The 26,373-nt window shown below is 41.3% G+C and overlaps 1 protein-coding gene across 9 annotated transcripts in view; it reads left to right on the top strand.

Annotated features, from left to right (window-relative positions):
* The window catches only part of RPH3AL (rabphilin 3A like (without C2 domains)), a 692,976-nt gene extending 667,283 nt beyond the window's left edge, over nucleotides 1-25,693 (top strand). For all 9 annotated transcript variants that reach the window (XM_075589573.1, XM_075589571.1, XM_075589570.1 and 6 more), the window contains one exon: nucleotides 22,448-25,693. In XM_075589573.1, the coding sequence (XP_075445688.1) occupies nucleotides 22,448-22,482 (35 nt within the window). In that variant the 3' untranslated portion in view covers nucleotides 22,483-25,693. The remainder of the gene's footprint in view (nucleotides 1-22,447) is intronic.
* Nucleotides 25,694-26,373: the final 680 nt, after the last annotated feature.

Here is a 26,373-nt window from a genome sequence, read left to right as displayed (position 1 = left end):
TATGTGATCTCCCCATTTTTCAGTTTGGTCGCTAAGATCTGAGACTTGGAATGTATTCCTCTCAATTTACTTGCTAGAATTCAGTCTGCCTTATTGACCTTATCATAGAACACCTGCTTTGTCCATTTCAGGGCATTCTCTGTCTCTTATATCTGTGTCTGTTTTAATTTGTCTCTAGCCCCCTGTAGTTTTTTATACATTTTCCTGGACAGGCGTGATTTATGCTCCTTTTCCAACTTTACAATTTTTCCGGTGAGGTTTTTTATTCATTCTGTTTTCGTCTTTTTTAATGTATAGCTATGGAAATAAGGGTTCCTCTTATTGAGTCTTTGTGAGCCTCCGAAAGGATGGCATTCGAGTCTACTGATCCTGCATTAAATTCAAAATAATCCTCTAAGGAGCCTGTGACAGGGTAAATAAAAGCCATCAGCTATATGCCTGGCAGACATATGTTTAGTCTGCAGTGCAGCAGTGACAAGGTTAACTTCAGCTGGGAAACTCATGACAATTAGTTGGATCCCAGCTGCCTAATCAAGGTGTGTTAAAAACCCCAGGCTGTAGACACATGGAGCCTAGCTGGTGAGGGGACAGGACTGAAAGTGGTGAAGAGATTACTGCTGTAAGGTCTGTGTTGCAAAGTACATGTGTGATGAACTGTCTGTCTCCTGCATACAAAAGAGTAGCTACCTTATTTTTTCTCTGTCTACTAAAGAGAACCTTATTTTTGCTCTATCTGCTAAAGTGAAACTATTTTGCTCTGTCTGCTAAAAATAAGCTATTTTGTTTTGTCTGCTGAAGAAAAAGCTATTTTTCTTTTGTTTGCTGATGAGAAGCTATTTGTTTTTGGTGTGCTGTATGTTTTAAGGCTAAAATAAATAAGCCTTATCCGAAGAACCTGCGTGTGTAGTTGCATGTACCCTGCAACAGAGCCATTTATCTTTTTAACTATCTCTGGGTAGTTTAGATAAAGACTCATTCAGTCTCTAATGTCCACTACTGAGTTTCACAAAGGGGGCATTCAATGTTGTTATGAATGAGCCATGATAAGACCAGGTCATGGGTCTAATTGTGGCCTGAGACACGTTGTTCAGCAAGCCAACACTCACTTCTAGAGTTTGATTCATGCGGAGAGGAATAAAATGTATAGTCCCTTGATTCTGGAATTTTTAATCTACAAGTATCAATAAGAGAGTTTTCCTTCATTATATCTCTAAAATGTTTTGCAGTTCTATTTACGTGGGGAATGTAGGTGGCCTAGAGTATTGAATTTATCTAGTTCCGGATTTTGGACCATATTGAAGTCCCCACCCAGCACCAGGCACTGGGATGTCAGGGTACCAATTTCCTCAAGTGTCTCTCTCAAAAACTCTGGTTGATGATCATTAGGGGCATATAAAATAATCAGCACATCATCAACTTGACTCCCACTTAACATTCGGGATGCACATTGATACCCTGACAACCAAGACCTATGCCAAAATAGGGGTACTTTACAGGAACAAATCCTCCCTAAGTCTCCTGGTCAGAAAACGTATCGCACAGCAGATGCTAATGCCAATTATTGACTATGGAGACATAGTATATGGCTCGGCAACCCAATCCCACCTTAGCAAACTTGACACCCTCTACAATTCAATTTTTCGTTTTGTTCTCCATTGCAACTATAACACACATCACTGCAAAATGCTCAAAGAACTAGATTGGTCATCACTCGAGTCTAGGCGCAAAGTTCACCTTTCCTGTCTTGCCTTCAAATTCTTTATGGGCAAGCTACCCAGCTATCTGAACAAGCTCCTCACCCCTACCACATGCAGCTCCTATCACCTGAGATCAGACTCCAAAAGACTGTTCATGGTCCCAAGGCTCAACAAAGTATCCGACCGCTCCTCCTTCTCTTACCGTGCACCCCAAAACTGGAACAACCTACCAGAGTCTCTTACATCCACCACCAGTTTGTTATTTCAAATCTAAGGCTGTTACACATTTTAATCTGGTCTGTAACTGTTTCATACGCCCATAATATATATTATCTTTAACTGTTCACGCATTGTCTTGTATATAATGTATACCCTGCTAATTTATGTAACTGTATTTGTAAACATGTATTTGTCATCATAACTCTGTGCCCAGGACATACTTGAAAACGAGAGGTAGCTCTCAATGTATTACTTCCTTGTAAAATATTTTTAAAATAAATAAATCAACTCCCAATAGCCATCGATAGATAATTATACTGTATATCTACCTTTCGGATCCCATTTTGGGCCTGGAACGGGACGACTCTCCCTACCAGGATCCTCTTCTTTTACCTCCGCATGAGACAGAAACTATTCAGGAATATTTTTTATTAATAAGTATTTGGTGGTTCTACAGAGTCAAAATGTGTTTCCTCTAAAAATAAAATATCCCCTAATAATCTTTTAATTTCTGTTAATGCTAGTCTCCTTTGGAAATTTGAGTTGAGACCCTTGACATTTATAGATATTAGATTCCTTCCTCTCCTTGTCCCTCTCTCCCATCTCCTTTCACCCTTTCTACGCCTTCCCACCTTCTACCTCTCTCCCCTTGCTGCAGCGCGTTCCCCGCAGGTCCCGCATACCCACGCGCTCCCATAACTTGCCTTGATCCTCCCCGCTCCCTCTTCCCCGCGGTAGCTCCTTTACCTTCCCCTGTGGTGCCATCCATCCCGTTGCCTCCTCCTCGCGTGGTGCCCACGGCGCAGCATTCCGCGTGCCTGGTGACGCGTCCGGTGCGTGCACCTCCTCAGCCTACGGAGGACGCGCGTGCATGCTCCTCCCCTTGGCTCCGTCCCCCTCCTGCGGTCTTCCACTGCTCTGTGCGGGCCGTGCCTGTGTTGCAACCTGTGCGCGTGCATCCCTAGCTTACAGGAGGCGCGCACAGACTCTTATCAGGTTCCCCCTGTCTCCGCCTCCCAAGCTGTACAAGCCATTCCCCTGACTGCCCCTTCTGTCTCCTCCTCTTCTTCCCCTGACCTATCTCCTGCTTCTCCCACTTCTCTGTCTACTCCTCCCCTCTCTGTAATTGGTGCACCTTCCTTTATAATCCCTGTCTGTCCACCTCTTCCTCGCTCTGCATAGTTCCTGTTTCCCTGGATGTACCTGACCTATGCTGTGCTCCCTCTGTGCTCCTGTGATTACCTGCTCCTGTGTTACTTTGGATTTCCCTGGTTTTGACCCCTGCTTACCCTGGACTACTCTGCTCTCTGGTATCCCTTTGAACCCTGCTACACATACGACTCCTCTGACCTCTGGCTTCCTAGGACCTGGCTTGCCCTCTGACGACTCTACCCTCTGGATCCCTGAACATTGACAAACGGACACGACTATTCTCACGGACACTCCCCAAGCATTGCAAGTATACACTAACAACTCTTCCAACAGGCCCAGCAATGCTATACCACACTCCGGGCTTGCTCCCACTGCTGTGGGTGTGTGGTATCATACCATTCCCACCTCAGTACTGGGGTCTAGCTTGGTCTGCGGGCATACAGGCGTGACACGTAGTTGTGTGGCCGGGTCAGGGTAGGAGACGTAGGATAGTATCGATACTCACCGTGGTCTAGGATTGGAGATGTAGAATAGTCAATGTGCACAGCCAAGGTCGAGGTGTAGAGATGGTGGAAGTCCAGGTACAAGCTGGGGTCATGAATAAGAGAAGGCAGGGGTCCAGGTACAAGCCAATGTCAAGGATACTAGTAGACAAGACAAAATTAGCAGAATTGCACAAGGCAAAGCAGGACACGGCAAGCTGGGTGCTTGTAGGTAGCACTTCGTCGCAGGTTAGGACTACTATGCTCAGATACTATGAATATCACTCATAGTGGATAGCTGCTCTATTGGTAGTTGTTTTTAGATGTATGTCGTATACCCTTTTGCACATTATTTCTGTAGTACTTTAAGTTATCAGGTGATTCCTTATTGGTTTACTCAGATCTTTTGTCATATATAGGATCTAATATGCCATCGGCATTTACTATTCATCAGTGAGGTTTTGCTGATACACCGCCTACCTTCTAACCAATCAGGTACTGAGTACTGGTATTTAAGGATCACCTGTGTTCTGACCAGTTACTCTTTGACAAAATCCTATACCTAGGACGAAATGCGTCAGAGTTATCTCTTGTTATGTGTACAACCATTTTTGCACATTACATTCTTTATTTTTCTACTAATTACGCTTGGTGTTTTGTCTATACCCACCGTACGGCAGTGATCCGCCATTACAGCATTTTTTTCTACTATGCTCAGCCAATTTGGAGCAGGGAGCAGTGAGCATATAAAGGGCTGTAAGACAATCAGAGGAAAGGCACAAGGCTGACTGTGATGATTGTCTTTTGATAGCAGAACCAATCCATGCTGAGTTGTACGCTGTGAATGCTGATTGCCATCTGCCCACTCAATTGTCAGGAGGCGGAGTATGAACCGCAGGTGAAGATGAGATGATTATCCTGCTATCAGTGTTACAGTAACTCCTGTTTGAGTCCTTTTGCCTGACAACAGTAGAATGGCGCCTATGCAAAATCCTGTCAGCGTGAGGTGCATCACCAGTGGTGGGATCTAAGACCAATCCTCAATCTGTTTAAAGAACTCGTACAAGTCCATCATAGGACCGGCCTGAAACCCTTTGGGGAGCCCACCGGCCTTGGGGACTCTTAGCCTACCGAGTTCCATCCAATTTGATCCTAAAGTTTGAATCAACTCTTAACCCCATTAGGTGACCAAGTGACCCCCACATAATTGCTAGGAGACCACCTCGAGTTCATCTGGGGCCCAGACCCACCCGAACCACCTCAGGTGTAGATAGAGTCAGTGATTAATACAAATATCAATCACCCATCAGAACTTTTTAACATTAACTCTATTAACCTTCTATAACAATTCAACAGATCAACATTAACAACATAGACATATCCCAGGAAAAAGGGGGGGGGGGAGACAGGGAGCATTTAGATCTATGAATCATATCTGAACATTATAATACAGATAATATAGGCTTTATAGCATGCACTGAAGGTCAATGCTCCTCCTAATGGATATTCATTAACTCTTTTACGTCCCACCCGTGATGAGCCCACCTGGATAATCAGCATCAAGTATGTCTTCCCACAATATAGACGATTGCTACTAGGCTGTCTCTCCATCCAAGACTCTCCAGACACAGCTTCCAGATAGGAATTTGATGACACAACTTTGTCAGTTCTTGGAATACATCACCCCATCTCCGAGACAGCAAGGAAACCCGGACCCAGCCTCGACCAAGTAAACATGTTGTGAAAGCGTAGAAATAAAATCAGAGTCAAGGGTTCAAAGTAACAAGTGAGTTTATCTATACCATGGTACAAGTGAGAGAGAATTCAAATTTGAACTCATGCCTCTAAAGAAATATTGCTCAGTATCACATTTTTATACATTTCAAAAATGAGTAGTACACCCCTTAAGGGGGCTGGCTTAGAGATAAATAATAATATGATGACATACAAAAATACATAAATATGCTTTACATTGCTATATTCTTATCCTATATATCACCATAATGTGGGCCACCCTTAACCTGCTGACTTTAAGGTTTAGCCCTGTGTGTTACTGTATCTGTCAGATAACAGAACCTAAAGTCAGCAGAATTATCTAAAGCAGGAAAAACCTCTTACAAATGCTATTTCAAAACTCTCATGACTTATAGGAATTACACAAGGGCTATAGTTACCTCTAGAAGCGATACTTTTCAGAATCAAACATTCACAGATCATACACGAATAAAACAAATAAGCATACATACAAGCAAACACTCAAAATGGCGGTTAGGCCAAAATGGAGGTGATGATAGCCACACACATTATCTCAATCTTCACAGTCCTCTCTTTTTATTCTTAAAACATAGTCTTTTAAGGATAATTTCAGTTAAAACTCCAGAAACATCGCGCTGGCCTGTAGGGTCCACCTTTACATGACTTTGATAGTTCTGGAAACTCACAGAGCTGCTGGCAATCATATCAGCCAGGTTGGTCTTTCTGCCATCATCTTCATCTGTATTCCATTGAGGAGGACTGACTTTTCCTTCTGAGATTGCATCTTCCGTAGTGTCATCTGTGATCAGTGGCATGGCCTGGGTAGAGGGTGTTACACACCTTTGCAGTATGGATTTACTGCACATGACACAGACATACAAAACAATCAGAACTGCAAACAGACAGACAAATCCATTCATCAGTTTCGCTTCTAGGAAACCAACCAACTTGGTAATTCCAAACAAATTTCACCTCTTATCTCCGCCTTTCCTTAATCTCTCCAATATTTTTGCGATCTTCTCTAGCTCATGCTCAATCTTACACTTTGATCTCTAATAAAAACACAACATTGCTCTTTAACTAGGGCCCATACGCTAAAATATAGTCCAGAGCCATTCTATTCTGTAGGGTCATTAATCTAATCTGTACCTGTTCTTGGTTAAGTAAATTAATGGATAAAATGAAGGCCATATCCTCCCTATACATTTTTAGTTCTAGGCTGTAAATACATTTTCATACAAGTTTCATTGGTTGGTGGAGTCACCTGACCCATAAAATGATTGTTGTTCCCAGTGTAAAATCCACCTACAGGAACCTCATTTACCAGTTGAATTCGGTTTTAGATGTTCAGAAAAAGTTCCCTGGAAACAAATTCAAGTTAACATTTCATTTTTAAAATTCGGCATTAGTGTAAGGTATCCCTACTCAAGGGGTTAAATGTAATTCTCTCTTACGTCATTGGGGGCCACTAGAGTATGGCAGGGATTCATTGTATATATTCCCTTGTGACCCATTAACCTGTGTAGCATTGTGCAAGATTGTATGATTGTCTGCAAAATGATGTGACCACAAAACAATAAACATTACAGGCATACCCCGCATTAACGTACGCAATGGGACCGGAGCATGTATGTAAAGCGAAAATGTACTTAAAGTGAAGCACTACCTTTTTCCCACTTATCGATGCATGTACTGTACTGCAATCATCATCTACGTGCATAACTGATGTAATAAACGCATGTGTAACAGGCTCTATAGTCTCCCTGCTTGCGCACAGCTTCAGTACAGGTAGGGAGCCGGTATTGCTGTTCAGGACGTGCGGACAGGCGCATGCGTGAGCTGGCGTTTGCCTATTGAGCGATATGTACTTACTCGCGAGTGTACTTAAAGTGAGTGTCCTTAAACCGGGGTATGCCTGTACAGTACAAATATTTCAAAACTGATCATCCCTTGTCATCATCTGGATGGCGTAGGCTGATCTTGCCTAGCGGGACATACATCTTAAAAACACATTCTAAAGCATAAAAAATAATAATATTGAGTCCTGAAAAAACAAATTGTTCGTTTAAGACCGGGCCTTGATAATATTGAGTCCAGAAAAAACAAATTGTCCGTTTAAGCCCGGGCCTTGTCTGAAGTCTTAGTTCCTCGGTGGTTAAATGTTCTAGGATTATTGTGCATTAGATACACTAACTGTTGGTCAAAAACACTGGCTTGATGATTCTTTGTCTTTGTTAACTGTTTACGGTGGTCCGGCACTTTTTTCTTGTGATGATGCTGCTTTATATTCTCCTTGGTAGACTGTATAAGCTGCACCTAAGTTTGGAGAGACTTAAACATTTCATTAATAAAAGCACAAGGAGAGCGCTTTTAGCCACTATAATTTAGTATTGGCACAAATTTTTTGTTTTTCACCACTGTCTTGGCATCCGCGTATAAAATAAACACAAAAACACCTTGCTCACCAACTACAAAAGAAAGAAATCAACGGTGCATAGGGAAGTATTGTAAGAGAACACTGATAAGTGACAAGAGGTTGTCACTAAAAGTCCCTAAAGCTTGCACTCATTGTAAACAGTAATATATACATAAAGTACCAGTTAAATATCTAGTACCACTAATATCAAATTATTACAGACCAAATGGGAAATATTCACATAAACTTAACTATAACACAACTAAAACGTATACAACTTTTTTTACAAGCTAATAACTGACAAAATGCATAAAATTACACCTAATAAACCATAAATAAAAGAGTCCCCATCTGAACGAAACAGACAGTATACGGTAAACAAAAATGCTAGTATGAACACAAGTGTAAAGCCCTATCAGAACATGAGGGGCCAGTGTCCATAATATACTAACAATGCTAATTAGCTTCACCACAAAACACTGCAGAGTAGCAGCTTATCACATTAATGCTTAGTTCCCAAACAGGCTCAAAATGAAGCTATTCAATAGTTATGCTGGAAAATGTAAAGAGGAGGGGTATATCCCTCTCTACATGAATATTCATGAAGTAACATGTTGCTATGTGTAGCAATGAGTAGACAGCACCAAAACACAACACAGTATGAATGGAGTCATATCAGCAAGGAATGTTCAAGGATAAATAACAAAACAACACACACAAGGTAATGTTGCAATGAACAAAATAGGCAGAGTCCGTATATAGACAGGTGTGTTATGGAAAATCATATAAATTATCCTCTCTTTTGTTCATATGCAAATCCTATGACATGTGAACAACATACGACAAAGAATAATGGTATTTAAAACATCAGCAGCTTGAGATTTAAATATATATATCATGAATTTGACAATAGCTACTGCTTTAAAAATAAATTCTAGATAGCCGACAGTTGCATTCTTTAAAATGAGAGGCTATAGATCAGGGTTCAAATTAAGACACCTTTTGGAGGGAAAGGAGAGGTAATGGTTAAAAGTTATAAAAATACATCACATATGCAGTTAACGTTATAGGAAAAATTATTTCATATCTGACTTTATGCTTACTCGTTTATATTATACACTTTGTGAAGTACTGAGTATACTTTAGACACTATTCAAATACGGAAATACATATTAAATATTATTGTATTATTAATAAAACAATTATAACAAATAGAATTGAAATGTGTTTACTGGTTTCTGCATAGAAGTAATTTGGTTACTGCATGTGGGGATTATAACCCCTTCTTGTAATAATTCCTACATAATAGGGGCTATGCCATCTAAAGCATTTCTGCTGAGTGGGTATTGGCCAATTGTGGAGAGGGCAGCGTTGGGAAATAATTTAACCCGTACTGGTGCAGCAGACCAGACGTACCCAGCAGACCAGACGCCCATAAACTATGAGGTATTTATCCTAAAATAGATACAAAAAACAGAAAGCACAATAAATAAGCATAATTTCACACTTCTCTGATACAGAGCAAAATGAACTTTACAAAAAATAAGATAAAAAAAACAAAACAGACCTGTTTGATCCTGCAAACTCAGTCCAAAAATAAATAAATTACAATATCATTCTCTTTCCCCATACTATAACTAAGCTGCTTTTAAACATTTTTTTTTTCTTTTTCAGCTTCTAGTTAACTTTTCATGCCTGGAACGTGGTCTTTGTACATTCCTTAAGCTGGAGGAGGGGGGGGCCAGCCCGCTTTGCTGCTTTTAACCTTCCCTCTTTTAAATGACTGCTGTTTAAAAATCAGACGAGCAGTGTATTTAAGAAAACAACCCGTTAGTTTTCTATTATAAGTTTGAACAGAGAAACCTTGATAACTAAAAAACAAAAACAAAACCATCTCTGCAACCCTTCCTATAAAACAAAAATCTTATTGTTTTATTTACTATTTTTTTTCTAATTCCTTATCTTTCTTACACACACCCACACACACACGTTCTCTGAGTTTAACTTCCATCAACTTTCATTCTACTTTCTACGGGCAATTAACAAAATTTCAACATATAATGCTTCCTAGGTTTATTTTAAATGCTACTGTCATGCCTTGTAAATGGCAGCAGGCTTAATACACTTTGACAAAAGGGTTTAAAATTAAATGACTCTTTTACAAGAGATACATAAGTATTGCACTGTGTATTTTTGTCATATTGGAAGTAGCTTTTTGCATTTTAGTTTTTTGTATAAGTTTATTTTAACCCTTATTGTTATTTGTATTATTTGTTATTTTTATGATTAGTACTACACGTGACAATGTGAAGCGCTATGTAACCTAATGGTGCTATATGAATAAAGACATTCATACATACATACATAAATACATACATACATACATACATACATACATTAACTATCAGAGTGACACACAAACACTTCACTCCATGACGTGTATATTATTATGCCATCAAACTAGTTTCTATGAGCTTTCTAAGACAAAAACAAACAAAAAACATTTAAAGAGGATGTCCCCTTTTTCTTTTTCCATGCAGAATTAATGCATTCATTCCTAAAAAACTACTTTAACATTCTTAAATTCAAGCCATTTCTTCCTAGATCAATAATTAACTACCATGTCTCACAGACATGCAAGTCCTGTGACCTTTCAGTGAAAAAGGGTGAGGGAAGGGAGATGAGGAAAAGGGGGGTCCACTAATGCTGCAGCTATTTTCCTTCTTATTTTATATATTATGCGCCACTAAATATCCATTTTTAAAACATTTTATTGCCATAAAGTCCACACATAATTTCAAGGGACGTACCCTTCGCCGGCGACTGAGAATGTAGGTTCCCCATAATTCTCCTGTATTACACCGATCAACGTTAGCTGACCATGTACCTTACACCGATCAACGTTAGCTGACCATGTACCATATTACACCGATCAACGTTAGCTGACCATGTACCAATAAGGTGCCCCACCACTTGGTATAATATAAGTAGAATATAGAGTTAAGGACCAGTGGTATATAAAAAAAATAGTCACCTGCTGTTCCTTAACTATAGTTCTCTTCCCAAGTTCTTAGGAGACTTTCCACCTTATAATTTCAGTATTATACCTTCCGGGCCTTCACTTGGCCCTGCCGTTTAGCGGCACACGGTATAATCTGACCTGAGTTTATGGCAATAATATAAAACAACAATAACAATACCTGATCAGTATAATATTGATAAACTCACGTGGTACAGGGTGTCCCGTCACTCAGGTAGGTTGCCCATAAAGAACAAACTGTCTACAGATTACTCAAACAGTAAATCTAACGGCTTTTTTTGTTAAAAAGGATAAAGCCCTACCTTATTCCAAGTGTGCACGTTTGAGTAATGTAGGCAGCTGCTCCGTCTGCGGTCTCCTGGTCCCGAGGTGTTGGGTCGCTATTCAAGGAGCGCCATCTGTGAAAGCGTAGAAATAAAATCAATGAGTCAAGGGTTCAAAGTAACAAGTGAGTTTATCTATACCATGGTACAAGTGAGAGAGAATTCAAATTTGAACTCATGCCTCTAAAGAAATATTGCTCAGTATCACATTTTTATACATTTCAAAAATGAGTAGTACACCCCTTAAGGGGGCTGGCTTAGAGATAAATATTAATATGATGACATACAAAAATACATAAATATGCTTTACATTGCTATATTCTTATCCTATATATCACCATAATGTGGGCCGCCCTTAACCTGCTGACTTTAAGGTTTAGCCCTGTGTGTTACTGTATCTGTCAGATAACAGAACCTAAGGTCAGCAGAATTAACTAAGGCAGGAAAAACCTCTTACGAATGCGATTTCAAACCTCTCATAACTTGTAGGAATTACTTAAGGGCTATAGTTACCTCTAGAAGCGATACTTTTCAGAATCAAACATTCACAGATCATACACGAATAAAACAAATAAGCATACATACAAGCAAACACTCAAAATGTCGGTTAGGCCAAAATGGAGGTGATGATAGCCACACACATTATCTCAATCTTCACAATGTACACCAAATATCTTGGTTGTATGTTAACCCAGTGTAGTGATAGTTACTATGTCTATATGGATTGGAAAGGTTCGTTTTGATGTAGACCAGAAAATGTGTTGTTGGAACATGTTAAGTATTCAAAATGTAAAAAACCCAATAAAATTTGAGTTAAAATAAAAAAAATAAAAAAACTTGGTTGCAGGTCGTGGGGCTACTGGTTACCTTTATCTATTTGTTTGCTGTGGTGGCTCTAGCATTCTCTCTATCCTGTGATGTTGTCTTCTGTGGGTTTGCCGTCGGTCGCTATCCTGATGATCTTTTTGGTCTATACTTTGTGAAGGGCTGGATTCCTGGCTGAACTCCGCCAGAGCGTCTGGGTGGAATGCCAAGTTCTTTCAGAAAGCCCTCTGGCTCCTCAGGGTATTGCATGGATAGTTGACAGCCATTTTTATCCACCACTAGGTGAAAGGGCAAACCCCAACAGTATTGTAATCCTCTTTCCTGAAGAAAGGAGGTAACCGGATGAAGCTCTCTTCTTCTAGTGATGGTAACTCTGGATAAGTCACTGAAAATATGCAGATTTGTATTTTCAAAGATAAATGATTGTCAGGGTTCTGCTCGCCACAAACCAGGACCGGACCGCGAGGCTGAGGTGGGGTTGTAAAAGCACCGACCTGAGACCGCGCAGGCTGATCCGGATTGCGCAGTTCGTAGTCATATGTCGCAGGATCAGGATTGGAGAAGACAGCGTCGTCGTTGTAGAAGCCAGGGTCAGGACAGGAGACATCAGGATAAACATTGTTCAGGCAAGAGTTCGGCAACATGTAGTCAGGAGAACCCCGCTTCAGCTTAGGAGCGCGGGGTTGGGCTCTGCGCGAGCGACGGCCATGGCCCATGGTGCTGGTCACAGGAGATGGTAAGCAGACCAGAGTAGCACACCGCTTTGCTGCACGGGTGCACCAGTGCTACAGCGCAAGAGTCCTGAGCGGGCTAGGGAATCCTCTGTCTCAGCGCAGGAACCAGGACACGGCCTCTCTAGATTAGGGTAAGAGTAGGCCCCAGGAACCAGGAAGCTGAAGATACACAGGGAAACCTCCGCTACTGTGCAGGAATCCAGGAGGCTGAAGGACGCAGGGACGAAACCTCTGCTTCAGCACAGGAGAACAGGAGTGGACCGCTGCGTGAATATAGCAGCCGGTCCCAGGAACAAGGAGCTGAAGTGAACAAGAAGAGTACTCAGCTACAACACAGGAGACTGGAGCAGACCGCTGCGTGAATATAGCAGCCGGCCTTAGGAAACCTGGAGCTGCAGACAACAAGGAGAATACTCCGCTTCAGCATGAGGGACAGGAACAAGCGAGGGCTTGTGGCAGAACAGATAGTGACATCCAGTTAGGACTATGCTCGGCAGGGAGCATTATGGGAAGACAATACTTAAAGGCCAGCGGGCCAATCCCCGGAGGGGGGTGTGAAGGTACTGCTCCAATGAATGAATGCAAGTCTAGGTTGCAGTGATAGGCTGCACAGCTGCAGTAGATACCAGAGGGAGTGTGTATTGCTTTGGTGAGTGAATCCAGGCTGCAGCAAACATCAGGAGAGGTGCTCCAGGACTGCACACGTCTGCAAGGTAAGGCAACCAGTAAACCACGGAGCGGATTCCTTACAGTACCCCCCCCTTCACGCGAGACCTCCGGGCGAACATGAGCACACATAGAGTTGGGGGACCGGGAATTGTTGCTGAACCGTCTAGGATTGGGGGTAGAGTCGTGGTCCAGAGACTCGTGGTTACTCCTTAGTGTACCCCCACCCCACGGTGAAAACAGCGGCCAGACAGGACCATCCATGGGTCTCGGAGACATCGAATTGTTCCTAAAGTTCTTTAGGTGGAAAGGGGATCCGTAAACTAGCAGTTCCTTGGTGAGTACAGTTCTAGGAAATAAGAGTGGTAGAAGAAACATCCTTGGTACATGGCTCGCCCCGCAAAATGACTTGGAAATCCAGGGCTGTGAAGAACCAGAGGGTTCCAGAGCAGAAACGGCAGAAGAACCCCTACAGGAAGCCCAGTCTTTAATAAAGGAACCTGAATCTAGGCTCAGCGGCCCTGATAGTTGATCGAATACACCAGGAGGAACTTTGTAACAGAAAAAGTCTTGGCTGACCACTGCATGTTGAAATTTGCGAGAATTTTTTCCTCTAGAAGGCTCCCAGGTAATGGTTAGTAATGGTATAGGCTGGTTGGAAGCATCTCCCGATATTGGTATGGAAGGTGACAAGGCAAGCAGTAAACCCGGCATAGGGACCGAAATCTTGGGATACGTACAGAGTATTTCCAACTGAGAGGAAATAACAGGGGCAACTGAAAATTCCGAGGGACAAAACCATGGTTTAGCAGGAGCAGAGAAGCAAACAACAGTAGAGCTCTCCAATACTGGGAAATCTTCATTGGGAGATAGTATTGTCAGTGAATCAGGAATAGTCCTTGGGATCTTCAAATCAGTAGCTTGAGAAAAAGGCAGAGCCAGGGTAGTGGTGGGAGGGAAGCTAACATCAGAAGCTGAAGTCTGTACCTCAGTGACAGGGCCTTGAGAATCAACAAGCAGCAAGTATGAACTATGAAAACTCTTAATGACAGGCACCTTAGGAGTACAAGGAGTCTTTTCCGAAACTGCAATGGCCCTAACCAAAGGGGTACCTAACCTGACAAAAACATGAATTGGTGTGTTTTCTAGTGCAAAATCTCTGATCACAGGACTCCTAACCGATAGTGAGGGTGTCTGGGTTTGATTAGAGAAAAAATCAGATGTATTGATAAGTGACTTAGAAACAATTACTGAGGTTCTAGATTTGCTGGACATGTGAGAAAAAATACCCTTTAAGACAGGAGCTTTAATTTCTTCCCAGAGTAACCCCATGTTTGCTGGGACATATTTAGACACAGTACTGAGGGACTGGGTTTCAGCAAAGGCAGGACAGCTAAATAGCTCAGATTTAAACCCCAGGACTTGTAATATATGCATGGTGACCTCAGACAGTACTAAGGAAGTGACCACAGATATGCTGATCCCTGGAGAATTAGCCTGGACAGAGAAATCAGGGGGACCCCCAATCAGGATACTCCTTGTAGGAAGAGCTTCAGAATCAGAAGGAGAATCATTACCTCTCAGAGTCTCAAAACTAGAAAGACACAATTCAGCGAAAAGGGAAACCGTGTGCAAGCTTTTTACTAATCTATATGAAAAAGCGTCACTTTTGGGAGAAAACCGTGCGTCAGCAAACATTCCTGGGAACATAATATGAACCCCAGGAGGGACATACAGACTACTGTATGCTTTTAACCCTAAGCTTAAAGAGGAGGAGAACTCAGACAGTACACGGGGGTGAATCATAACTGTACTGGTCTCTGAAGTAGGTATTTGGTAAGGAATGTCTGGGAAACCAGAAATTACTGCAGACTCCATAATGTGGGAACTATGCGCTGAAGCAGGGATCACCGCTATGTGGGCGACAGGCTGGTTCAGCGAAACACCCGGGAGAAGGAACTCTGCGAGCAAGCTTAGGGAAAAACCTGACTCCTGAATACATTTATCAGGAACCAGAACTTTAGCCGAAGTCTCCGGAGACGAAACTGCGGAAACTTGAGCTGAAGCAGGGGATTTATAGCAAAGAATATCTAGGGACTCCGTACGGTTATGGGAATCCCTCAATGCAACCTCTGCTGTCTGACTTGTGGACTCATTCTCTGAGGCTAAAACGAAGGCATTAACTTGGAGGCAGCAAGAATTTACAGGGGTTAATGCAGACAATGCCTGAGAGTAAAACATAGGTAATCTCTCTGTATTAGGAGAGACCAGGAATCTCTCGTCTGAAGCTAGGGGCGTGACCATGGCTGGCAGAGAACAGGGATTTACCAAAGGAAACTCAGAGAGCTGCCCCACAGGGGTTAATACAGAAATAACCCTGGGAACAGAACTTAGGGATTCTTTCTCTGACGGGGAAAGCGCACAGGACTGCCTACCAGAGTTTAAAGCTGGAAAACCCTCAAGAGCTGGAGTGACAGATTCGGAGTTAGAAATAGGGGAACAAAGGGACTTATTCTCTGATAGTAGAACCTTAGTGTTGGCTAGTGAAACATATGTATTCTCCAGGGGAACCTCACAGGACTGCTCGGCAGGGGTTAAAGCTGGAAAACCCTCAAGACCTAGAGAAAGGACTTCTGAGCTAGAAATAGGAGAACTAATGAACTTATTCTCTGATACAAGAACATTAGTGCTGGGTAGAGCAACATATGTATTCTCCAGGGGGACCTCACAGAACTGATCGGCAGGGGTTAACGAAAACATATCATTGGTGTCCGGGAACCCGGCCATACACTCAGGGCAAGGATCCGTGGTAGACCAGGGATACAGCCAAGCGGCAGCGAAGCTGGCGAGGGGAGGATCCTGTTCCTTTATGCAAATGTCCAATGTCATGGAAAGGATATGGAGTGTTTTTTGGGCATCAGCCAACATGAGGAGAGGGTCCTCTTTTGCTATATAAATGTCTAAAGACAAGGCCAGGGAAGAGAGTTCCTTTTGGGCGTCGTCCAATTCTAAAGGGTACACATTTTCCCAAGTTAAAGGGTAACCAGGAAAGCAAATACAAGCGGCCAGCGATTGTTTTAAGTCCCGGAGGCGGTAAACCTTCATCATGAGATCATTACGGCATTTGTTTTGCAAAGGGGTTAAACCTACAAACACAATCAGATCTTCAATCAGGGGTATTATCTCACATAGAAACTGGTATTCACACTGGGACTGGTTTACAGGCTGGGACAGGCTTTCAGACAGAAACTTACCAACCCTCACCACAGGGCGGTCCGAGTTTGTGCGGCCGAGCATACTGTCAGGGTTCTGCTCGCCACAAACCAGGACCGGACCGCGAGGCTGAGGTGGGGTTGTAAAAGCACCGACCTGAGACCGCGCAGGCTGATCCGGATTGCGCAGTTCGTAGTCATATGTCGCAGGATCAGGATTGGAGAAGACAGCGTCGTCGTTGTAGAAGCCAGGGTCAGGACAGGAGACATCAGGATAAACATTGTTCAGGCAAGAGTTCGGCAACATGTAGTCAGGAGAACCCCGCTTCAGCTTAGGAGCGCGGGGTTGGGCTCTGCGCGAGCGACGGCCATGGCCCATGGTGCTGGTCACAGGAGATGGTAAGCAGACCAGAGTAGCACACCGCTTTGCTGCACGGGTGCACCAGTGCTACAGCGCAAGAGTCCTGAGCGGGCTAGGGAATCCTCTGTCTCAGCGCAGGAACCAGGACACGGCCTCTCTAGATTAGGGAAAGAGTAGGCCCCAGGAACCAGGAAGCTGAAGATACACAGGGAAACCTCCGCTACTGTGCAGGAATCCAGGAGGCTGAAGGACGCAGGGACGAAACCTCTGCTTCAGCACAGGAGAACAGGAGTGGACCGCTGCGTGAATATAGCAGCCGGTCCCAGGAACAAGGAGCTGAAGTGAACAAGAAGAGTACTCGGCTACAACACAGGAGACTGGAGCAGACCGCTGCGTGAATATAGCAGCCGGCCTTAGGAAACCTGGAGCTGCAGACAACAAGGAGAATACTCCGCTTCAGCATGAGGGACAGGAACAAGCGAGGGCTTGTGGCAGAACAGATAGTGACATCCAGTTAGGACTATGCTCGGCAGGGAGCATTATGGGAAGACAATACTTAAAGGCCAGCGGGCCAATCCCCGGAGGGGGGTGTGAAGGTACTGCTCCAATGAATGAATGCAAGTCTAGGTTGCAGTGATAGGCTGCACAGCTGCAGTAGATACCAGAGGGAGTGTGTATTGCTTTGGTGAGTGAATCCAGGCTGCAGCAAACATCAGGAGAGGTGTTCCAGGACTGCACACGTCTGCAAGGTAAGGCAACCAGTAAACCACGGAGCGGATTCCTTACAATGATTCGCTGGATCTGCAGGTGGCTAGAATCCTCTCTTTAGCTGAATAATAGTGCATCTTTAGGATTATATCTCTGGATTTGTTTGGGTCCGATAATCTGGGGCAATCTGGGATCTGTGAGCTCTGTCCATCAATAAGAGGGGCTCATCCAGCTAGGCTCTAAGTGGAGGAATAGTCTTTTTAAATAGTCCTGTAGTTTTTCTGGAGTGACTTATTCAGGGATACAGTATGTCTAACCTGCAAATATTGTCTAATCTCCCTATTCTCTATGTCCTCCATATTATATTTCAGTGTCTTTAATTCATCAGTTAACCTTAGGACCTCATCATCAGTACTTGTCTGTAGTTGCAGGGATTCCTCCATTTTCTGTTCCAGGTCTGAAGTTCTCCCAGACAGCTCTGCTATTTCAGATTTGAATTCTGCCAAAGCTTTATAGAATTCAGCCTGTACTGTCCCTTTAATGTCTCTGGAAATTAGCTGCAAGTCTTTCAGAGTAATTGGTCTGCTGCTGCATTTCTCTTCATCCATGCTGCCCTCTGCCTTCTCGTGCTGTCCCAGGGATGATGCGCCCTCATCTTCTGCAGCCTCAGGCTTGGTCCCCGCTGGCTGCTGCAGCGCCCACTGTGGTAAGCGCTGCAGAGACAAGAACCGCCCCTCAATGGGGCCGAGCTGCAAAGGGTGGCCGCCGCACTGCGCCGTCACTGTGCTCAGAACTTGCGATGGAGCGCTAGGCCATGCCCACGGGCGGTTCAGCATTGAGGATGAACCTGCCTGGTGATGTCATAGCCTTGCCCCCATCACGCCCCTCTGTGTTTTCTCCTGCAACTCACTGCAGACCGGGGAACTCTGCTGCACACGCTGCCAGCCTGGCAGGCACGCGTGCAGCGCAGACAGCGGGGCAGTAGCCTATAGCTCCATGCCGCTGAGCAGCTCCCCTCTTTGGCTGGCAACCCTCGATCCTCTGTCTTCAGGTTTACTTTTTATTTTATTTTTAATTGGATCGGGCTAAATATAAACTGAAGTATGCGGAGGATCCATGGAGCTGCTCTAGCAGACATCTGCTCCCGTCTGCATCATGTCACGTGTGGTTTTTTAAATACACAAGTTCTGTAGTATTAGATAATACTACTTTTTTTTTTACAAATTCAACTCTTAATGACATTTTTAATATACTGATAATCCTTTGGTTTCTATAAATTTTAAATACTTTTGCAGCAGTGCAATATCTTTGCAACAATTTCCTGTTTTGTGTTAATTTATTGCCAATGTTGCCAATATTCCCAGCAGTTTGAGCTGCAAACTGTAACAATAAATAATGTTACCTTAGTAATATGAGAATTAATTGTAGCTGCTGAATTACACTGATTGAAGGATTTATTTAAAACTGAGAGGCAGCCATTTAGTAAACTCTGGGAAGCAGTATTTTGCTTATCGATCTCTGGGGAACTAATTAATCGCAGCTTACTGTAGGTAATTTATTTTCAATAATGGTAATCAAAGGCTGCAAATATTAAAATAAAACAAAAAATATTAAAAATATTTTTTTAAGCGGTTTGGATTGCCTCTTTAAGATGGGCGTAATATTTTCCTTCTCTTTGCCATCCACATATTGATTTTATGTGTTCTGTTACTGTATATGAATAGGCATGTACAGTACCAAACTTTTGACTGAGGTTGCTCGCCATACAAAATGTGTCCTCTGAGTTCGCAATCAATTCGACAAGATTAATTGCAAATTCATCTAATATGCCAACTTGTAAAATTCTCTAAAATTGCTAGATTTTCATGATGCTGAATCTATAAAAAGGGCCCAAAACACCATGTTTTGCTCACTGTCAGGAATTATTTAGCTGAAAGGTTACTAATTTGGTGACATTAGCACTTTGAGGCTTGTTAAAACATTTAGCATTGAATCTAATTTAATTTAGCTTCCTGTACGTTGTTACATGCACTCCCTAGAGATTTAACACACTTTGACATGTCTCAATGGATGCATCAGGTCAACCAACCAGCAGGTTTAGGTAACTGCAATATACTTGCATTATCAACATATTTTCCTATTGGTTGTCTAGTCTTGCTGTATGTTTTATAGCAAAGAGTTTTTGTGATTTTTTTTACTTGCCATACAGTAATTGTCTGCTTCTGTTTTCTGACTGTTCTTTAACCCTGAAGCAATATGTTGATGTTACTTCTGAATGGGTAAGTAAAATATTTAGCAGCATTTCAATAAGGTTGCCCAGCATCCAGAATTTGAGCACATACTATAAAACACAACCACTATAGACAAGTTGAATTAATTAATTTATAATATTCTCTTACTTAACTTTGCTTACCTTAATATTTGACTTTTTACCAAAGTGCACAACTTCAAATCACATTCATCTGGTATACAGAGTTATCCCATGGCGAATCAGAGCAAGAACAAAAATGGGTTAATATAGATGACAGTGAATAGTAATTTGTCAAGTGTAAATTTGCCATGAATTTCTTATACTGTAGCTGTAAGTGACAGAGTTGAACTGTAAGTGAGAGAATATTGAGTGTCTGAAAACGAAATATCTCTCCACTGAAATAAAATGTATCTATGTGCGAAGTGTGAATGCAACTGTAATAGATGACATTGTTCCATGAAAATGCCTTTGTTTCCCATTTAAAATTTACACTAAAGAAAAGCCTAATTTAGTGAGAATTTACCAGTTTTTGACCAACAGAATCAAAGGAAAAGTATATTTAATTGTACAAAATGTGTTAAAAAGAAAGCTTTGGTAATAATTGACATCTCCTTTTTAAAGGGGCAGTCCTAGTAGTGGGCAAAAGTAAATAAAATATTAACAACATACAGTACTGTAGCTGTATAATTGTCTTCCTTAGGATCCCTTAAAGTGAAACATTTAGTTGTGTTCTTTCTTACTATGAATACTTTATTTTACCCAATCTCCTGTTATTGATGTCAGTCAGATACTATATTTGTATACTGTTTTATCTGTAATAATGTCAAATGATGGCATTATCACTATTGTATCAAGAAAAAACAACACTAGGAGATTTTATATGTATTTATGTCTTTATTTATATAGCGCCATTAATGTACATAGTGCTTCACAGTAGTAAAACATGTGACAATCATATAAATAACAAATAAAACAAATAACAGATCACATGAATGAGTGCTTCAGACATAAAAGTAACATTTCGGAAGAGGAGTCCCTGCTCCGAAGAGCTTACAATCTAATTGGTAGGTACAGTAGGAAGAACGTACAGAGACAGTAGGAGGGCATTCTGGTAAGTGCGTCTGCAGGGGGCCAAATTGTATGTATCATGTGTATAGTATTAGCCACGGTGCTACTCGTATGCTTCTTTAAGCAAGTGTGTATTAAGGTGGGTCTTAAAGGTGGATAGAGAGGGTGCTAGTCGAGTATTGAGGGGAAGGGAATTCCAGAGGTGTGGGTCAGTCCGTGTGAAAGGTTTAAGGCGGGAGAGGGCTTTAGATACAAATGGGGTAGAGAGAAGACACCCTTGAGCACGAGACGGGATGGTGCATAGTGAAAAATTAGGGCTGAGATGTAAGGAGGGGCAGGAGAGTGTAAAACTTTAAAAGTGAGGAGGAGAATTGAGTGCGAGATGTGGGATTTGATGGAAAGCCAGGAGAGTGATTTCAGCAGGGGAGAGTGGAGTAGAGTGCTTCTGGCAAGAGCGTTTAGGATAGATTGTAGGGGAGACAGGTGAGAGGCAGGAAGGCCGGACCGCAGGAGGTTTCAGTAATTGAGACAGGAGAGAATGAGTCAGAGTTTTAGTAGTCAAGCAACAGAGGAAAGGGTGTATCTTTGTTATATTGCGGAGGAAAAAGCGTCAGGTTTTAGATACGTTTTGTTAGAGAGGAGTCGAGTGTGACCCCTAGGCAGCGTGCTTGGGCTACTGGGTGAATGATAGTACTTCCAACAGTAATGTGGAAGGAGGTAGTAGGGACAGGTTTGGGAGGAAGTATGAGGAGGTCTGTTTTTGCCATGTTAAGTTTTTAAGTCGGCGAAGGGCCATCCAGATGATATTGCAGAGAGACATTCAAAGAAAAAAGAAAGGATTACCGGTGCCTAAAATCATTTTTAGGCGCCGTTAATCCTTTCTTTTTTCTATGTTTCACTGTCTGACTGTACTGTCAGTATTTGCCAGGCTGCCAGTTTTGTATTCTAAGTACACATTTTATACTATTATTATTATTTCCAAGCGCTGTTTTGCACCGTCTTTTTTTCACAGAGAGACATTCAGAAACTTTGGTCTGTACAGCAGGTGTAAGGTCAGTATGTGTGTGTGTGTGTATATATATATATATATATATATATATATATATATATATATATATATATATATATATATACACACACACACATACTGACCTTACACCTGCTGTACAGACCAAAGTTTCTGAATGTCTCTCTGTGAAAAAAAGACGGTATATACATATATATATATACACATATATATACATACACACACACAAAATATTCTTATGTGGTTTATTTTTAAATGTAACCAATCACCTACAACAAACCAACATGCTACTACCATTAGCTTACTTTGGTCCTAGGTGAGACTGCACCTTTATTAAGTTGTACTGTAGAGTACATGCTCATGCTCTGCAATTTATAACCCTGCCTTTCTGTTATTTTGATGAATATGCACAATTGCAATGCCATGGGGATCCTGGGGAAATATTTGCTGAAAAATAAATAAGAGCAGATAGAAAATTATTGCCTTTTTTTGTGTTTTTTTTCCCCCCAAGGAAAACGACGTGGACACACAAGCCCATGGCGCTGAATGGGAGATAAAAAGGACCCTTGGACTGGATTAGTCATGGTGTTTTTTCCCCTAAACTCATTGCAACATTCAAGATATAAATGGACCATCTAGAAAATTATATAACAATTGTTGACAACGCTCTTGTATTTTTTGTTTTCCCCATCCACAATGTGTATTTTTGTTTCCAACCACCCATTATTGGTAGGACGTGTGTGAGCACTAATACATTCACATATAGCATTTCTAAGTATTGTATCTAGAGACTGGTGCTGTAAGGGAACAGCTGAGCTGACATAGGACTTAGAATAATGCCTGTTCTTCTGTCTTTTTTTTAATCTCATGCGAATGGACTCTTTTGTTCCTACTATTTTAGTTATAGGATACATTTCCTTTCATTTCCCACATTTTATGTATTTGTTTGAAATATTCTGCTTTTCTGTACACATTTTGCCATTAGTGTTTTTTAAGGCACTTATACAGTAGGTCCCCTGCAGCTTTACACAAATATGCTGTCCTGTGTCTTTTTTATAGAGTGTCTGTGGATTTTATCATGCAGTACAAGCAACTTTTGCTTTAACAGACTCGGCAACCGAGGGGCATTGCACTTCTCTTCTGCTGGGGGTTATGATGAGAAATACTACATTGTGCTCATTAGAATTTATTTGATAGAAAAGAAAGAAAGAATCACTACGTTAAAACATGAATGCCTTTTATGCTAGATTGACCCGTTTTATATTCCTATTAAATTGTGTAATCCCAGGTAAACAAAAATCTACAAATATAGTGGACAACAAGCTGGGCTGCAAGAACCCTTTACTAAAGTCACAGCGCAAATGGTTAGAACTTGTTCAAGAACAAGTAGATGTATGAATGCTGGTACAGCTAACTTCCCAATAGAAACCTGGCCACTGGCTGCACACTGTTCTTCATGTTGGGCACGGAAACTGTAAACGTTTAACAAATGTACCACCTACCAGGGTAAGTATAACCAAAATAAAGTAAATACACAACTGAGCACTGTGTTCACTTTCTAAATACAACAGTATTACTTGAAAATATACAGCTGCTAACAGAATTAACAAATTCACACTGGCCCTGTTTTATATTTGCAAAAAATGCTTTTTTTTAAAAATAATACTGAAGAATAATTGAAAGCAGTATTGCTTGTTTCTCAACTCATATCACAAATCTACACTGTGTTTTTTTTTTATCCCAATAATTTTCTTTTTGACCCTTGCAGTAGAAATTCATAGAAGGCTGAAAATGTACCTCCCAAGGAGTATAACATTGCAGTTAGCTGCTCCTGAGTGTTATGGTAGCAGTATTTAAAAAAAAAAAAAAAATTACGTTTTTTCAATAATTTCCTGATTGTGGCACTATTGCATGGAAACTCCCATTCAGATCAATGGACATCTCCATGTTATAGTGCCCTGATTGGCACTATCACAGTTTAAAACACCCTAAGATTTATGCTCCTTAGACTCCTTCAATCAATAGAAATGGCTACTTGAGAACCATGTTCCATGCTTCCATATTGAAGCAATAACAACCATTGAATGTCTAAGGTTGTCTACCAAACTAAATCCATTTAAAGCTTGTAACATAGGAACAATTGTTTAAACCTGTTAAAATGAATAATGCTCCTATGCCGAGTCTGAGAGAGTCAGGGAATATAAGTAGTTACAGTAACTTTCATATTGAGATAAAAATCTTATTTATTTGTCACACACGCAGAAATAACTGGATTTAGCATTTATTGAGCAACCTTAAATGTGTCCTGGACTGCTACACCATGGAGATTGAGCAGAAGACAGGGATGCAACCTAAATAAATGTGATATCCCGCTCTGAGAAGAATATAGAATGTATCTGAGTATTTTGCTCTATGTATTATTCTGCTGTTAACCCAGTCACAATTGAAAAATGCAATGCTACTTTAAAAAACTTCTCGCTTTACTACTTATAGGAAATATAAGATTAAGTTCTCCTTCAATGTAGCTCAGTGTTGAAATGCCTGCATTTCCTGGGTGTGTACAGTATATTATGTATCTTTTGTATCTTTTTAGTGACTCCTAACTGTAGTTGTTTAAATTCATTGTTACGATTGTGTACATCTGTAAACTGAGTACTGTAATTCTTCAAAGGAACAGACAATGTATTAAGTGATATGAAGTTGAGTTGTGTATACTTTCTTTTGTATTAAATTAATTCAGCTTCGACACTAAGTTCCCTTACATTATGTGTTAAATCAATGTTAATGGTCTGCTCTTTTCTCTTAAGAGCTCAGTTATGTGCCTGTTTTTTCAATAAATGATTTACTAGCTGAAAATTAGCTAAAGTAAACTATATAAACCAGAACTTGAAACAAAGTCTTTAATTATCTGTCAATGTTTCAGATGAAAAACTCTCTTCTGACAATGAGTTATCAGCGTTGCTTCAAGATACCTAATACCACTATACAGAAAATATCTTTCAAATTGTACAATATGAACTCTAACACAATGGCTGGGATTCACTAGGCTCTTATATCGATCTAGCATTACAGTAACTATGATTTAGGTCACTGTAAGGTAATGTGAGATCAAGCTGCAATACACTTATTGGAGCTTTGTGAATCTCCCTGGATGACTCTGGCCAAGCCTGCTGTTGCATGTACCCTAAAGTGCTAATTAGTCCTTGTTCACACCAAGTGCCATATTTACTAAATGGTGCTAAGGCAGAAGACACTTTACAGACCATTAAAGTGAATGGGTTGTAAGGCGCATTATGTTTTAGCACCACTAAGTATGCCACTAAATGTTTCATTGTTTTTATAGGGATAATGTAGCATTATGACAGGTAGCGTGGTCACATTTGTTGGTATTAAAGGGGGTCCCAAAGAGGTTTTAAGTTCCTTCTCTAAAAATTATTAACTATAGAAATATAGATGTCAAGTTATACTCCATATTGGTTTGGACTGCAGCTTATTTATTTTAAGGATGTTTTCTGAAATGTTGCATTTTGGCAGTTTGCCATATAAAATAGAATGGGAAAACAAAAAATAGATAGCGCTAAATCTCAATGAAATGTGTGACTATGATATAAATGATCACCAATGTGATGGAAAAATGGCCTATAATCTACAGTGAGAAAAAAATAAAGGCGGCTGCCTGTGATATAACTCTGACCCCCAGGTCAGAGGAACAACATGTGGAAAAAGAATGTTATATCTCTGGCGCCCTGCACATGCAAGTAGTAATAAAAAGGATATATACAACCAGGACTGGTGACTGTGTCAGATCCAGGGATGTACTCCAATCGATGAATGTGTCATACATGAAATGAAAACAAATAAAAACACATAGCATAATACTGTATGGTGAATATAAAGTAATCTATAATGTAGAATTATCAAAAAATAAAATAAAATAAATAAAATTAAACATAGAGACAAAAATCAAAAAACAAAATGCTAAGATGGACAACAAGTGACTGATATAAAAATAACACATTTAATAAACAATACACAATATGGACATAGACATGTATAAAAATATAAATAAATTGAATGGAACGGGTCCCTCTGGTGGATCTGCTGCTGTAGCTGAAATAACCACTTACCGGACGTAAAATGGTAACCAGCAGTGGATATTCAGAGAGTATCCCCTCTCATCTGTGGCTTGTCAGCTCCTGGCGTCTCTCCTTTGCATCAGTAGCGTGCTGGTCTCAGCGGCTGCTTGCGGATGGAGCGCCCCCTGATCTTGCGTGGTCAGGCCTCTGCTGCGTGATCAGCTCGGGAGTGTTGCAATTGCTATCACTGTTCGCACGCCTCGTCAGGCAGGTTCAAGGCCAATCTGCAATTGCAGTTCAACACTCCCGAGCTGATCACGCAGCAGAGGTCTGACCCCGCAAGATCAGGGGGGCGCTCCAT

The sequence above is a fragment of the Ascaphus truei genome, chromosome 3 (assembly GCF_040206685.1).
Source record: "Ascaphus truei isolate aAscTru1 chromosome 3, aAscTru1.hap1, whole genome shotgun sequence".
Taxonomy (NCBI): Eukaryota; Metazoa; Chordata; class Amphibia; order Anura; family Ascaphidae; genus Ascaphus; species Ascaphus truei.
This window is presented reverse-complemented; position numbering and strand designations above follow the sequence as displayed.